The sequence below is a fragment of the Excalfactoria chinensis genome, chromosome 21 (assembly GCF_039878825.1).
Source record: "Excalfactoria chinensis isolate bCotChi1 chromosome 21, bCotChi1.hap2, whole genome shotgun sequence".
NCBI lineage: Eukaryota > Metazoa > Chordata > Aves > Galliformes > Phasianidae > Excalfactoria > Excalfactoria chinensis.
The window spans coordinates 4,638,483-4,653,699 of NC_092845.1; the positions used below are offsets into that span (position 1 = coordinate 4,638,483).

Here is a 15,217-nt window from a genome sequence, read left to right on the forward strand (position 1 = left end):
CTGATGTATTTCAAGGGTATTACAGCTCTGAAAAGGCCAGTGCCGTACTTGTTAGTCAGGTGTGTGCAAACAGCTGAACTGGTTGCTCCAGAGAAGCACGTGATGAAGATGTCCCCAAAACATGGGGCTGGAAACTTCATCCATAGAGTGGAGGAGAAGAAGTGGGCAGCGCTGCCTACAGTAGCCAATGGGCCTTTTGCCCCAGGCAGAAACAGCCATGCCATGATTTCCTTTGCCTTGTTGGCCTTGGGTTTGGTTTAACTCCTTGTGTTCCCTGTCACCATCCTTAAAGATTTTTTTGCATGAAGTTGAATTGTTATTCCTTCCTGTGTAAAGTGGTTGATCGCTTTATTCATGTTGCTCTGTTATTGTATTCAATAGCCTGTGATTATTAAATCTGTCTTGATCGTAGAACTGAGGGCATAACCAAGATTTAGCTACAGCTGGAAGCAAACTTAACCACCTAAGGGGGGTTTAATGTTCACAGCCATCTGTAGCTGCATTTCTACATATGAGCTTATTTTTCTTGCCCGGTTTCCTCCTCTTTATCTATTGTACATTTCAGTCAAAGCCAACAGCTCTCAGTGCGGGATCCTCACAACCTTCTGAGTATCCCTGGCATCCCCAGCTCCTGCCACATTCATCCTGCACTGCCGGCTGGGTTTGCTGTGGGGGTGGTGCATGGAGAGGCAGCCTGGAAGACAGCTGAGCCTTAGGCTGCTTGGGAACACGTTGGGGCCCTCAAAGTTTTGTGTATATCCATCCAAAGTCAAGATATTAGAATGAGACATTCCTGGCTCTCTTGTTCTATTACATCACCGAGCTGTAATTTCAGCGTGGCTCCTTCTCAAGTGCTGATTTCTTATGATGTGAGGCACCTGAACACATTCCATGGGACTAATCCATTGCAGAGATGTGCCAGGTTTTGGTGAGGTTGTTGTCTTCAGCCTTGTGTCTGCATTACAAGCCTTGTTAGGCCGTGTCTGGAGTCAGCTAATGAGAAACAAAACCACCACTCCCTGGCGTGAGAACTTTGTGCAATGTTCTCATCCTTTGACTTTGAGAAAGCTATTGGAGCTACTCAGCCCATGGCTAGGAAAATGGTGAATGGCCTGTCACATCAATACTGCCATCGATCTTCCCTGCCGTCGCTCTGTAGTGATGGTGTTTCTGTGTGAAGTCAGCATTTCCGCTGCAGTCCGTATCTGCTTTGGATGGTGAAAGAAAGTAAAACTTGTGACAGCTGAGCGTTTATACTTTGCTGCCGGCCCTCAGAGCCTTGCTATGCCCACCACCCAGCTCATGTTTCCCATCAAATCAAAAGGAAAGAGCTGCTCCCTGACACCTGCCTTCAAAGCTGGCACCAAATGCTTAAGGAAGCCTGTATATATGGGGTGTCTGCATCCTGTGGGTTCCTCCTCCCTGAGACCAGGAGGAAGTTGCTAACAGAAGTGTTTTGTTTCCTCCTGTTTTGTTTCCGTGCGGTGCTGCACAGTGTGATAGAGCCCAGTAGATCCCATAGCTATAAAACTCAGTGCATACAATGTGGGAATGCTTGTGCAATGTGCAGTGTCACTTAACTCTGACAGAACAGCAGCCTTGATGTACCTGATGTTCTGTGCTGGCTACAACTGAACTAGTTTTACTTTCTGGATCAGCAAAATCAGTAAAGGGGAGATCCGGTCCGAGCCAGCTTTAGTCTGTGCTATAAATTACTCCTTAATTTTCTAATAGCATTAGTCTAAGTAGAGGCCTATTGCTTCCCTTAAAGGAGCTGTTTAATACGTCCATTAGAGTTTCTGTATGCTGGTTTATCTACAATATGACATGGTGACTATTAAACCCTGGCTGATAAATTAATGCCTCAGAAATAAAATGCTCCCGAATTAGTCAAGATTGCTTTTAAAAAGAGTAAAAGATGGGAATGCATTAAGGTGTTAGAAAGTCCCTTTATGGCTTTGTGTGATCCCGCTGCAGGCAAAACTCGAGGGTTGCTCAGGCTCTGCTGTTGGACCTTTCCCTTCTGATAGATGCTGAATCTCAATGGGTGAGCAAACGGGGTTTGCCTTCTATGCTGCCCTTTGAAAGAAGGGAGTAAGTGGTGAGATCAGGCTGAGTCCTGCTCTTCGTGCTGAGATGCCTCCTAGGAATGTTTGGCTGTTGGGGGATGTGCTTAGAAAGAAGCAAATAAACTTTGCCCATCTCGTGCAGTTCAGTGTTGCTCCAGGCCGCCTTCCTGCGCTCCTTCAGCACTCGTCCTTATTTATTTATAGGTTTCTTTAAAACCACTTGTTTGTGCACGTCCATTTGCCAGCATTGGTGGAAGGAAGCTGGCAGCTTCTCCTCGGTTTGGTTGCTGTTTGCTGGGATCCAAAATAGCTGCAGTCACAAAAAGCAGAGGGCTGTTTTTCTGCAGGATCTGGAGCTGGGTTTGCTGAGCTAATTCTTTCACCTTTTTTTTTTCCCAACCCATAAGTGGTGGGGTCTCTTCCTAACAAGCAGCTTAACTGCAGACTCAACTCTGGAGCCTGGATTAGCAGCCGCTTGGCAGTGGGAGCAGCACCGTGTTGAGGATGGAACTCGAGCTCAGGAGTGGCAGAAGGCAAAGCATGCCTGCACTGCAGACTTCCCACTTGTTATCTTCTCTTTATCTCGCACGTTTTTTTCCAGGTATTTTTCCTTGCCACTTGACATTCTTGATGCTCTGTTGAAATACCCTCTTCTGTTTCCTGCTTGCTTTTTGGATCTTGGTGGTGCAGATCAGACCACAATCTGTGCAGCCTTTTTTATCTTATCGCGTGACATCGGAGCGGTGAGACCTGTGGTCAGGCTGAGAAACCACATTCCTGCAGCAGCCATCCCACCACAGCTTGTCGTGGTGAGCTTCACAGCTCTCTAAAGCAACATCTGGACAGATTCTTTTCAACATATCTCTGCAATGCCAAGTCACTTTGGATCAGCAGGTTCTTTGGCCTGGTGATAATACGTTCTTCTCTGTCTCCTTTCTTCCATTCCTGTCCACTTGGAAGATGAGGGGGCAAGTGCATGCATGTATTTTGGGCTGAGTTTTGGTCTCGCAGCTGGTTGCTTTTGCTTCAAACAGATTGTTTGGAAGTGATGAAAGGTTTTTGTAACTGTACGTTCCTGTGTATTGTGGAATCTCTGTATCCTGGATACTGCAGTGGTTGTATTCCCCAGCTATTATGTAGATAAAGTGCCTCGAGATGGAAGGGGATTCATTAGTGAACTGTGTGGAAAAGTTACTTAGGAAATAGCATGTCTGAGTGCTGCTCCTCACATTGCATTGTGCTGCTAACAGCCATAAATACACGGTTCAGCTTTCAGCCACCTGCTGCATTTCCCACTGGTTTCTCTCTCATTGGATTTCTAGCGCATGTGAAAACATCATCTTGTACTGAAGTTTTCCCTTACTGGCAAGATAGTGAGGCATCTTGACTCTCTATGGTTCAGATGCCTGAATAACTCAAGTGGGAGAGCAGTAATTAGTCTTGCTGTGCAGGGCAGCGTGATGGCACAGATTGGAGCGTCGGGGGGCTGAGGATTAGCCCAGGCTGAGCCTCTGATGCATGACCTTAGGCATGTCACTTGGCTTTCTGCCTTCCTTTAGCCCCACAATAAATAGGTCTGGCCTGTGTGTGCTGTGATGTGTCTTAGGAGGGCTCTGTATAAAGGTGCATTAAATAGTCCCAGTGCTGTGTTTTGCTGAAGCAGGGCAGCATGGCTAGCAGTCTTGGCACCCATCTGTGCACTGTGATGAGACTCTGCTGGTGATGTGCTGCTGGTCTTTTCCTTCCTCCTTGGACTTTCAGGGTAGCTCTCATGGCAAACTGCTCTAGTGCCAGTTGTTACATGGAAGCTTGGGGGCTGTCAGTGGAGCTGCTCAAAGGCCGCAGTTCTGGGTACAGTAACATTTGTTCAGGGAACGTTTCGACTGAGTAGATCTGAACTTTGCCTCTCTAGGGGTAGAGAGGAGAATGCTGAAGGCAAGCATGTCACACAAGGAAGCCTTGAATTGTGGCTTTGCTGAGCCTGCTCCCCACGACTGGCTGTGCACCAGTGCTGCTCTCCCTGCCTGCATCGCATGGCCTCCCAGTGCAGATGTCTGACGGGCAGATTATCTGCCCAGTGACTCATGTAGGCTTGGTTTGTGGAGCACATAGACTAGAGGAGGAGGAGCGGGGAGATAATCTGCTGTGTAATTAGTGCACATTCCAAGGGCAGAGAGGCTGCCTGTGAGCCACAGGTACTGGGAAAGCCCCTTGTCTTCTGCAGAAGGGCAGAGCAGAGTGCAGGAGCAATAAGAATGCTCCGGGCTTTGGGTTAGTGTTTGTAGTTCTCTGTCTGCTGTCAGCACATCTGAAAGTACACGGGATGTTGTCACTGGATTTCCAGGCGTTCAAGGCTGCACGTTGGCCATGCATGGGGTGGGTCTAAATATAAACTGCACTGAGCCAGCAGTGCAGCTCCTGCATCACTTCCCAGTTTTTGGCTGCTGCGGCACCAAAGTCAGTAAAGGACAAGCAGATGAGAACGCCTCCCCTCCAGCAACTTAAAAGAAGCCAAAGGCTGCTTCACTGAGATTTCTGCCTCCTAAATTCAACAGCAAACACAGGCTGGTATTATCAGCTCACACCAGATCTGCCTGCAGACAATAATTCTTCCTGTCCTGGAGTCCTGCCCATGTGCATTATTGTAATTATCAGCAATTTAAAGAAAAATAAAGCAGTAGAGCTGGGATGAGCTGCTGGTCTGTAGATTTACTGCCTGCTGTGTCAGACATTCATCAGCCTTCCTGGGTTCGAGCCACCTATCTGCTGAATAAAAGCAGGAGGGGAGGTTAAGGGCAACAAAGCGTGGAGCACCATTGGAAGCACAGATTGAAAGCTCTGCTCACATTTAGGAGTTACTAATCCAAATACAGGGGAATCATAGGTACTTTGTTTAGAAGTTCTTATGTGGAAATTCACTTTGCCAACTTCTTTCACTCTTTAATTGAAGCGTTGATTTCCTTAACCCTGCCTTGCTATAAACCACTCCTTACCAGGTGAGATTCGTGGCCTTGGATGTGGGGTTGTCAAGTGCTGCTTCACAGGAAGGCTGATAAAGCAGGAGGGCTCATGTCTGCATCATTCAATCCCTCAGTGGTCTCAAAGAAGTTAAATGTCTGTGCTCTGTGTCTGCAGTGTTTGTGCTGTATGGAAGGAGCTGCCTTGCTGTTAGGGAAGGTATTCTTAGCAATGAAATCTAGAAAATTTCCTCTTTTAAGTTAAGTGGGGATGGGAATTGTAATTTATCCAGATAGGATCTGTGCCAAACAGCCCGTTCTGAAGTCTCTTGGTTTGTGCATTACAGTGTATGGAGCAAGATTTCTTCAGAGGGCCTTCCCTTTCTGCAAACACAGACAGCACAAGTGATCTTTCACAGCGCAGTGTGGCACTTCTTGGCAGTGGAGCAGCAAACAGTTGTGGAATGTTTAACCCTTCTGAGCAGGAAATCAGCTCTGACCTGTGGACAGTCGTACAAAAGGCATTTTCTTGTGAGGCCGGGCCATCCCCAGTGTGTGCCTGTGGCTCTGCCTGCACTCAGTGGGCCTGCTCTTGCAAAGGGTTGCTCTCTAGCATACACCAAAGGGGCGCTTCCATTTATGGCTGGGAAAGTCCCATGGAGAAACATGCTTTCTTTCTTCATCCCTCTGCAATGTAGAAAGGGGGGAATTCTCTGCAATACCGAATGGCTTAACTAAGGACCTGCTTTTATTCCAAGCTTTCTTCTGGCTGGTGTGTTACACCAGCCCTCCTTTTGGAGAGTAATGCTTGAACATGGGGCAAGCAGCTCTTGTGTGAGTGCAGACTCATGGCCTGGTCAGCCTGAGCTTTACTTTTTGGTACACTTGACATCATTGTGGGGGTGATGGAACAGGTCTTTGCCCCAAGAGCCCCCATGGTAGGTGAGGTTCTTCAGTTGAGTGGCATGAAGGTGTGGACTCCACTGGGATTCCTTGTGCTGTGTTCTGTCCTTACAGGTATGATGAGATTAAAAATGCCGAGTTAAGTAAATGATGTGGTTGGTGAAAAATGGGAGCTCATTACTCACAGATCTTATCTTGGGGTTAAAGATTCAGCTCCTGCACATCACAGTTCATTAACTCACCCAACTGCACCGATTCCAGAGCAGACTTATTCCATCTGATTGAAAGTGATGAAATCAAGCAAGTAATTAGACTCGTTTGTTCAGCTGCAAATTGGGGTTTAGCATGTTCCTGTAACCATGGCAACGGACTGATATGCAAACTGGAGGAGGAATGGTACCTTTGCCACAGTGCGAGGTGTCAGGCCGGAGAGACAGCAGGACTAAACAGCAGCTAACAGCAGTGTGTAAATAGCGGCTGTGGGTGACTTCAGGAGGTTGGTATGTGTTTGAACAGGAGTTTTGCTCCTGAAGGCAGCTGTGAATGGATTACCGGTGGATGTTTCTGCCTCTGGATGGGAGCTGCACCTCTCCTTGCTTTGGAGCAAGTTGGGCTGTGTTAGCAATCCAAACCACTCAAAACATGCCTTGTTCTTCTTACCAGGGCCAGAGCTGTGCACGTTCGTGATGCACTTTTTGTTCTTGTCAGAGTTCAGCTCAAATCCTGCATGTAGTCATAGTGTCTCAAAGCAAAGTTTGCCTGTGGATTGCTTCCTCTCATCTATTTGTTGGTACCGACACGGTGTTTGTTTGTAGAGAGATGGAAAAGCCCTCTTAGAAAGTTTGCTTGTGCAAAAGGACCATCCTGCACTTCCCTTTTCCTCCTGGCACAGCAGGGCAATGAGGAAGGCAGTGCAGGACATTTTTTCCCCCTAATATCTAGAAAGCAAAAGCTGCACTTGGAGTTGACCAGCTGAATTCCTCTCTTGATCACTTTTGACTTGGCTGTGAGTGTATGTGCGTCGATTGAAGTTGGTGGGGACCTGCAGGCAGTAGGGAATGAACAGTGCCTGCAGGAACATATGCATTTTTGAGTGCTTGAAAGGTTAAATACGAAGGCAGGATTGGTGGCTTGGGGCAGTGCAGCCTGCCAGATAAACACAGCCTTGGGGCAGCACTGCTCTGGAGCTGCGTCTTGCTGTTTCTCATCTGCCTTATCTGAAGCAGTTGAAATGGATTTCACTCCCCCCTCCAAAAACCACTTTGAAGAGCTTTTGATATGGGAGTTCATAGGGTGGGTTGCTTTGTTGTTGTTCTTAGGGTTGGTTTTTAGTTACATGGGGAGAGGCCGGCCGGCTCCTAACCGAAAAACCCCCAGCTCTGCAGCTTAGTTTAATCCCGTTTTTCTTTTGTTCAGCCAGCAGGATTTCAGGAAGGGAAGCTGGCCTTGTTTTCAGTGCTCGCTCTGCAGTTTGACCCGGATGTGCCTTTGTGTTGTCAGGCTTTTGTCTGCTGGTAGAACCTGGCAGGGCAGCAGCCCTAGGAATGCGTGGGGTGAGGGATGGGCTGGGGAGCTGCATCAGCAGAAGCCATCCTTACTTGGAGGACTGGACAAGCTGGGTGTCTGTATCCCAGATGTCTGAAGATCTCTGGGCAAGCACCTGACTTGAATCTCTGAGCCATCCTCCTGAAGTGGGAAGCGATTAATTTATTAGCAGAAGCAACACTGAGAGCTGCACGAAGGAGTTTCTGCCAGGGGTTAATGAGATTACTTCTTTATCCCCAAATACCGGGGATGGTGAGCTGGTCTTTAAGTTCTTCAGACATCTGTTTTAGCTTTTGTGGGCTCGACCTTCAAGTGTGAATTGCCCTTTGGTTTCAGTAGGCTGTTGTTGCAAAAATAAAGTTGGAAAAACAAATGCATTGCTGGTGAAAACCCGGAGTGGGAACCATCAGCTTCAAGGAATAGGGCTACAAAATGCGTATGCAAGACTCTGCTGATGGAAGTGGGAGCTCTCTGCGGAGATGCCGGAGCCTTTCTGGTGCTTTGAGTTGTTCTGCTTTCTGTCAGGTAAAGCAATCAACTTGTGTTGTTTTTCTTTGTCTTCACAGGCACTTGCAGCCAATGCTGGGACAGGGTTTGCGGTGGCAGAGCCTCAAATTGCCATGTTCTGTGGGAAGCTAAATATGCATGTGAATATCCAGACCGGGAAATGGGAACCTGACACTTCTGGGACCAAGAGCTGCTTTGGAACGAAGGAGGAGATTCTGCAGTACTGCCAGGAGGTGAGGATTGCTGTGTGATCTGGCTCTTCAGTGCTGCAAAGGAATTGGATTTGAATTTAACCAGTCAGTAGCAAGATCACCCTGCAGGAGAGTTGTGTTTGACTGTCTGGCTTCCCTGAACATCCCTGCTGTGTTGCTGCCATGGAAGAGCAGCATGGATGCTCTAATGGGATTTAGGAGTTACCTCTAGTTTATATCAGCCCACGCTGCCCCAAAAAGGCCCCCAGTCTGTAGGTCAGGGAGGTATCACTGTTTTCAGGGTTTGGCTGGTTAGCTCATCAGCTGGGATCCTGACACCTATTTCAATTGGAATATAGTAGTGTTGCTGTCAGTGACATGTGCAGATCAGCCAGAATATCAGCAAAATATTTTCATCTAAATGTTGGCTGTACTTTTAGGTTCTTCATGCTTTATTGTAAAGCCTTAATCTCCTTTCAGTGTGCTCCAGATATTGGCCTTGAAGGGTGTCTTTAATTATTCCATGGAGGTGATGGGCATATAAAATACCAACAGGAATGGTTTTTTAATGGGAAGGTGATAGAGCATGCTATGTCTGGACTGGAAAACTTCTAGTACTGTTTTACAAGGCTGATGTAACTGGGGCTACATGTGGTTCACGTAGCGGAAATCTAAATATAAATCAGTGTCTGCACTTGAGAACTTGAGCAGAAGTGTTAACGGGTTATAAATGGAGCAGGCATAAGGAAACTTGAGGAGTTAGGTTTATGTTAGCTTGGCAAATGATGAGTCAGTCTGAAGATGTTATTAGTCCTCGTTATTGGTACTTGCCCTCTTCCAAAGGGTATCACGCTGTCAGTGCACCAGCCAAAATGGAACGGGTAAAAATACTCTTCTTCCACCTCCATGCAAAGCCAGAGGCCTCAGCTCTGTGCCCGGTTCTTGCTCCTAACCTGGCTTTCTCCTGCCACGTGTAAAGAAGTGGTGACACATTCCATTGCTGATGCCCTGAGTGATAAACAGCTGGGGGCTTTTATTTTATGTCTTCAGCTGTTGGGAGCTTGATCCAGAAGAGAATGTGTATCCGTGTACAGATTTGAAGTTACTCTTGTTCAGAGAATTGGCCTTGCTGCTTCTGGCTGAGAGCCACTTTGTGCATTCCTTGTCCTTTCTGGAAATAAATGTTATCTGTGGTTCTTTTTCAACAGATGTATCCAGACCTTCAGATTACAAATGTCGTGGAAGCCAATCAGCCTGTCAGTATTGACAGCTGGTGCAAGAGGGGGAAGAAGCAGTGCAAGGACCACACTCATATCGTTGTGCCCTACAAGTGCCTGGGTGAGTGCACGACGTGCTTACCTGCATTTGTGTGTGTGTTGGGGGGGTAAAGAATTGCCTCCTGGCTTCTTAGAGAGAGAACATCTGAGTTATAAAGCTTCTCTCATATTGAGTTGCCATTTTCACATCCAACTTCCACTCAGATGGTTTTATTTCCACAAGATGGAACTCTGCCTTTCTTCAACAGATCGACAGCTTGATAACAGCTGCGCTGGAATAATGGTGCCTGGCGTGCAAAAGAAATCCCCATTCTCTTTGCAACTGCCATAAAAACCTGAAGGCTATTGTATTAGAATATCACAAAGACACTGGGATTTAATACTCTGATCTTATTTTTGTGGAGCTTTAATATTTTGTTGCCTTGGAAACTTAAACACTCTGCCTGTTCAGGCTTCCTGCTTCAGTCTTGGCAAGAGATCTCTATTCTGTTTCAATGCCTATATTTAAACTTAGCTGTTTCAAAAGGGCCCTGCTTCTTGCAGCTACATCCCTCATCTCCAGTTTTGAACTGTGAAAGATATCAGATAATCTGTCATGGATTTCACTGTGCTTTCCAAAGTCCATCCACCCACTGGAATCAGGCAGCACTTGTTTATCATGCAGCTTTTGACCCGTAAGTCGTGATTGACACTGCTGTGCTGGTTTTCTTAATTACTGCATGTACCTCAGGTTAACATGTGGGTTGGTATGAGAAAGGACAAGGAAATTCCAGAGCTCTGTGTAGGTGCTGTTCTTCTGTATGTCATACCTTCCATAGAGCACTGCTGCACTGCTACGGGCTGGTAAAGCTCAGCCTGTCAGCTCCGGTTTTTACATCTGAGTTGCAAGTCATAAAATACATCTTTGTGGTCTTTAACAGTTTGCAAACCGCTTGCTGTAAATGGATGATGAGCACCTCTGGGGTATGCAGGGTGTTTTTACTGTAGTCCAACCTGCTGGTGTTTCCCTTGCTACATTAAGGTGCTGACAGTCTTGAGATAGGACCTTGCCGTCCTACTGTGTTTAACCTCTCCTGCCTCTCTCCTGCCAGTGAAAGCTCTTTTGTATTTCAAAGGTAAACAGGGGACAGGAGGGCCCCTGGCACCAGCACCCAGCTGTAAAATGGAGGTAACAATAGGATGGTGGAAGTGGGGCTGAACTGGTGAGGTGTGAAAAGGCAAACTGCTGGCTGAGCTGCCAGGTGCCATGGGAACACCTCCTGGGGCTGCTCCCATTCTAAAAGGAGGAGTGTTTTTTTTTAATTGGAAGTGGTCATCAGTGAAGTAGGTGTCCCATTAATGTGCCATGCGTGGTGGTTTTCCATTTACAGCCTGAGATGAGAGAACTTTCCATGTCTTCCATTCCTATATTAGAAACAGACTCTGCGGCAGCTGTTTATTAATGCTTGTTACTTGTGATTGGTTTGAGTCTTCTGCCCCCAAACATTTGGACTGATGGTCCTTCCTTACCCCTTTTAGGGTATCTAGGCATTTAAATCCACAAAGAAGAATCTCAACTCTGAGAAAACATAATACTTTGCATTGTAGCACTGATATTTGTTAGGACTTTAGACTAAGAACAGGAAATAATGCCTATGTTGTTCTGATACTGATCCGACGTGTTGGTGCTAAACTGAGTTGTAACAGGCATTGAACTTAAACAGTTAAATTCAACTGATGCAAAGCCTGCAGGGCAAACTGATATCTTTGTCCCCTTTCTTCTTCAAAAGCAAGATTCTGGCCTTGTGGCTGTGCCAAAACTTCACTGTGCTGGTGAGGCTGTGGTTATCTAAGTGCTGGAATGCAGTGTGTTTGCTGAGTCTGGTTTTACTCTGTTTTTTTTGGGGGGGGCTGTATGGATTTATTTTCCTACCCTCTGTTTTGGTTAGGGCTGTCCGAGCTGGGGAATGTGCCACAGCTGATCCTGAGCTAAGCCATCTGGAAACGTGTAAAACAAAACAAACAAGACTTAATCAGATACTGAAAACACAGATAACACTTGTGGCACGTAAAAATGTTCAGGCTGTTACAACAACAGGCAGCTTGAACCAGCCTTGGTATGATACAGCTCATTTAGAGATTGATGATTAAGTGCTTTGAAAGCTTCCGTATGCAGATGCAATGTTCTCCAAGGTTTGCATGAAATTGCTCCTACGATTTACGGACTGCCACTGTCAGTGTGTTGCCTTCAGTTCAGCCTTGGGGTTTGTGTAGTGCTCAGCCATTTCTCCTGTTTCTATCTTGGAAATTCCAAGCTGTTGTATTGCCCTGCATTAACATGGATAGCTGCTGTGCCACGAATGCGCCTGACCAGACCTTAAAGGCACTTAAACTGAGTGTGCTTTGGGGACACCTGATGCTGCCTCTGTCTCCTGCAGGAAGCTGGATGTTTGCGTTGGGATGGGCAGACCTTTGTTCACCTCCTTGTGGCCATCTCTTGTTTTTTAGTGGGCGAGTTTGTGAGCGATGTGCTGCTGGTCCCGGAGAAGTGCCGGTTCTTCCACAAGGAGAGGATGGATGTGTGTGAAAGCCATCAGCACTGGCACACGGCAGCAAAAGAGGTAACTGAGATGCTTTGCTAAGAGCCTTTACCCTGGGTATGTGCACTTAGATGGCCGTAGAGCTGGAGTGTAATGCTGTTCATCTCTGGGGTCCCTCATTCCCATGTTGCAGGCTGCGGCCTGAGGCAGAAGGCGATGGAAGAAATGCTTGTAAGTGCTCAGGTGACATCAAAAAGCTGTGTAGCTGGTTGAGTTATTTTCCAAGCTTGCAAGACTGTCCTAAGCAGCTTCCCAAGATCATCTGCTGGGATGGAGCTGGGAATGGAATTCATATCCCTGGGTACACCGCACTAACTGGTGGCTCATCCTTCACCCCATGGTGCGGACAGTCACAGCGGTCAGAGTTTGGGATATTTCATGCACATTTCCCATTAACGTTGGTGCTGCTGCTGGGGATTTGGTTTGGAGTGCATTGTGAGTTCTGTTGTGACCGATTAGTGAGGTTTTACATAAGAGATGGATTATCTTCTCAGAATAAATCTGGACCGCTGGGGCTTTGGCTGGTTTGTTATGTATGTTGGTTGGAGTTTTGATCAATCTGCCTAGCAAAAATGTTACAAATTCTCTGTGTGCCCATTTCAGATGTGAGTAATTAAAAAGGAAATGGCGGTTAAACAGACATGCTTAAAATTTTGTGGGAACTGTAACACAGTGCTTCACTGTGACAGTGTTAGTAAATAAGAGGTTAAGGATGTACCAATTAAGCTTCTATTCCTTTAATTTCCTGGGAGAAAAACCTGTCTTAATGAAGCTGTGCTAGAGGAATTGCTTTTTAATTGAGGACAAACGTTATGTACAGAAAATATAAAGATGGCTTGCTTTCAACGGATTTGTTCTCCAGAAATATTTGGCTCGTTTCACATCCTTGCTGTTACAAAGCGAAACAGGAGAGAGTTCTGATCTACATAATAAAGCCTTTCTTACTGCATCTTTGTCTGCAAAGCCACAAAACGATACGCTTCTCTTCAATGACGGAAATGTATGGACATAACGTCTGAGCACAGCTTGGATTGGGCTTTTTCTTGAATCGTCTGATTGATTTTCATCTGCAGCCCGTTAAAATAATCTCGACACAAAGTGCAGTTGAGCAATTACTCACTTACTCATGTGAAGTTTAATAGATAAAGTCTAATGAAATGGCCAACCCAGGAAGGCAAACAGCAGTTCCCTTTCTTCCAAGTGCTCTCACCCTCGAGTTGGCACAGAACACCTGATTGTTTCTGCAGAGCTTAGCAGGGCTGTGACAAATGGGTGGTTGATAAGTGTGGGGTTGGGGGGTTGTGCATTAGCACCAAGAAGTGCTGCATGGCTCTGGATCGGGGACTTCTCTGGGCATTTTGCTTCTGCTGCAGGTTTCAAATCCATTTGCTCGTAGTGTTCAGACTCAGGTTGTGCGTTGCTATTATTTGGATTATTGGTCTTCTCATTGCTGGGACCACTGCTAGGCAAACATTATCCAAAGTAAGGGCGTGATCCTCATCCACCATGTGTGGGCTCCTCTTTCAGGCCTGTCTGACAGAAGGGATGATCTTGCACAGTTACGGCATGCTGCTGCCCTGTGGAGTAGACCAGTTCCATGGAACAGAATATGTATGTTGTCCCCAGACAAAAATTGTGGATGAGGCTCTGTCCAAGGAGGAAGAGGATGAAGATGAGGATGAAGACTATGACACTTACAAAAGGTGAGGTTCTTACTGCTCACACAGGTGTTAACAGCCCTGTATGGGAAGCTGCTTACTGAAGAGAATCTGTTAAAGAAACATTAGGAGCCCCCACTAAGCTAGAGGCATGGAGCTGCTCTGCTTGTAATAGCTGCGCTGTTGAGTCCCGTTGCTGTTCAGACATCAATGCACTTATTTTATCATCTTTGGTTTTCCTAAAACAGTTGAAAAGAGAGTCATTATTCTGTTATGCCAAGGGCTGGCTGCAAAGGAGCTGGCTTTCCCTTATCTCCCTAACTTAATTATATCCCTTCAGTGAGTTCCCTACAGAGGCAGGTGTAGAAGACTTCACAGGAACAGCTGTGGAGGAAGATGAGGATGAAGAAGATGAAGGGGAGGAAGAAGAGGATGTGGTGGAAGATCGTGATTACTATTATGATAGCTATAAAGTAGATGATTACAATGAGGAGACCACTACAGAGCCCACCAGTGACAAGGCTGCTTCCGAAAAAGAAGTGAGCAGTGATATGAAATGTAAGTCACGTTCTGGCTTCCAGGCCTTTTACTTCCTTGTACTCATGTTGGCTGTCAGTTGGTGATAGATTTTTTTGATCAAGTCAGTAAATGCCACTTGGAAGTTTTATTTGCCAGATAAGTTAGCAAACAGAGGAAAGCTGATGATGCTTGTGTTTCAAGTGTTGAAATTAACTCTCTGGAGCACGGGCCATATGTTTCCAGATAAACAGCAGAACTGCTGGCAGAGAGCCCAGTGTTTGGCACACTGAACAAGCACCTCCATGAAGGTGCAGCGTTGAGTCAGGAAATAACATGGGCAGCGTTGTGTGTTATACCCAGATTACAAAAAGGAAGCTTAAAGTGGCGGGGTTTGTTCTGCAGAGGTGGTGTTGGAAGTGCCCTTTGAGGCTGAGGATGATACTTGGTGCCCCCTTTCCACTCTCCAAGTCAAACAGGGAATTGCCTTTGCATAAACCCTTCTCTTTCACAAAAGAAAGAAAATCAGCACAATTGGATCACTTTCATTACATAAGTATTTGCAGTAGGTGCTGCTAAGTGGTTGGTGCCATTCAGAGGGCATCTGTGTTGCAGACTGTCCTATACTTTGCATGTCCAAGTGTCTGCAGAGAGAACGAGGAGCAAAGAGGGATTGAAATTCAATTAGCTACAGATCACTGAATCATTGCCAGCAGTTCTTGCATCTTGCTGGTAAAATGCCAGCATGCTGCAGATAATTTTCCTTGCTGAAGCAAGGCTTAGATCATATATGTACAGAACCATTACAGATCTGCAGATGTTGAAGCAGATTTGGAACAATTTGACTGGAGGGTCTGTTTTGGGGGTACACAGTCTGTTTTCTTGAAGTACCGCATACAGTTGCTGACTTAACAAAGCATATCTGTTCTCTTGCCTCAGAATAACCCATCAGCTTATGTTGCCTGCTTATTGTGAAGCAGCCCACGTGCCGTGGCTATCTGGACTTTCAGTATCT

The 15,217-nt window shown here is 46.3% G+C and overlaps 1 protein-coding gene across 8 annotated transcripts in view; it reads left to right on the forward strand.

Annotated features, from left to right (window-relative positions):
• APLP2 (amyloid beta precursor like protein 2) overlaps positions 1 to 15,217 on the forward strand; it is a 35,644-nt gene that overhangs the window by 6,614 nt on the left and 13,813 nt on the right. For all 8 annotated transcript variants that reach the window (XM_072355018.1, XM_072355014.1, XM_072355015.1 and 5 more), the window contains exons 2-6: positions 8,041 to 8,214; positions 9,381 to 9,510; positions 11,937 to 12,049; positions 13,556 to 13,731; positions 14,027 to 14,244. In XM_072355018.1, the coding sequence (XP_072211119.1) occupies positions 8,041 to 8,214; positions 9,381 to 9,510; positions 11,937 to 12,049; positions 13,556 to 13,731; positions 14,027 to 14,244 (811 nt within the window). The remainder of the gene's footprint in view (positions 1 to 8,040; positions 8,215 to 9,380; positions 9,511 to 11,936; positions 12,050 to 13,555; positions 13,732 to 14,026; positions 14,245 to 15,217) is intronic.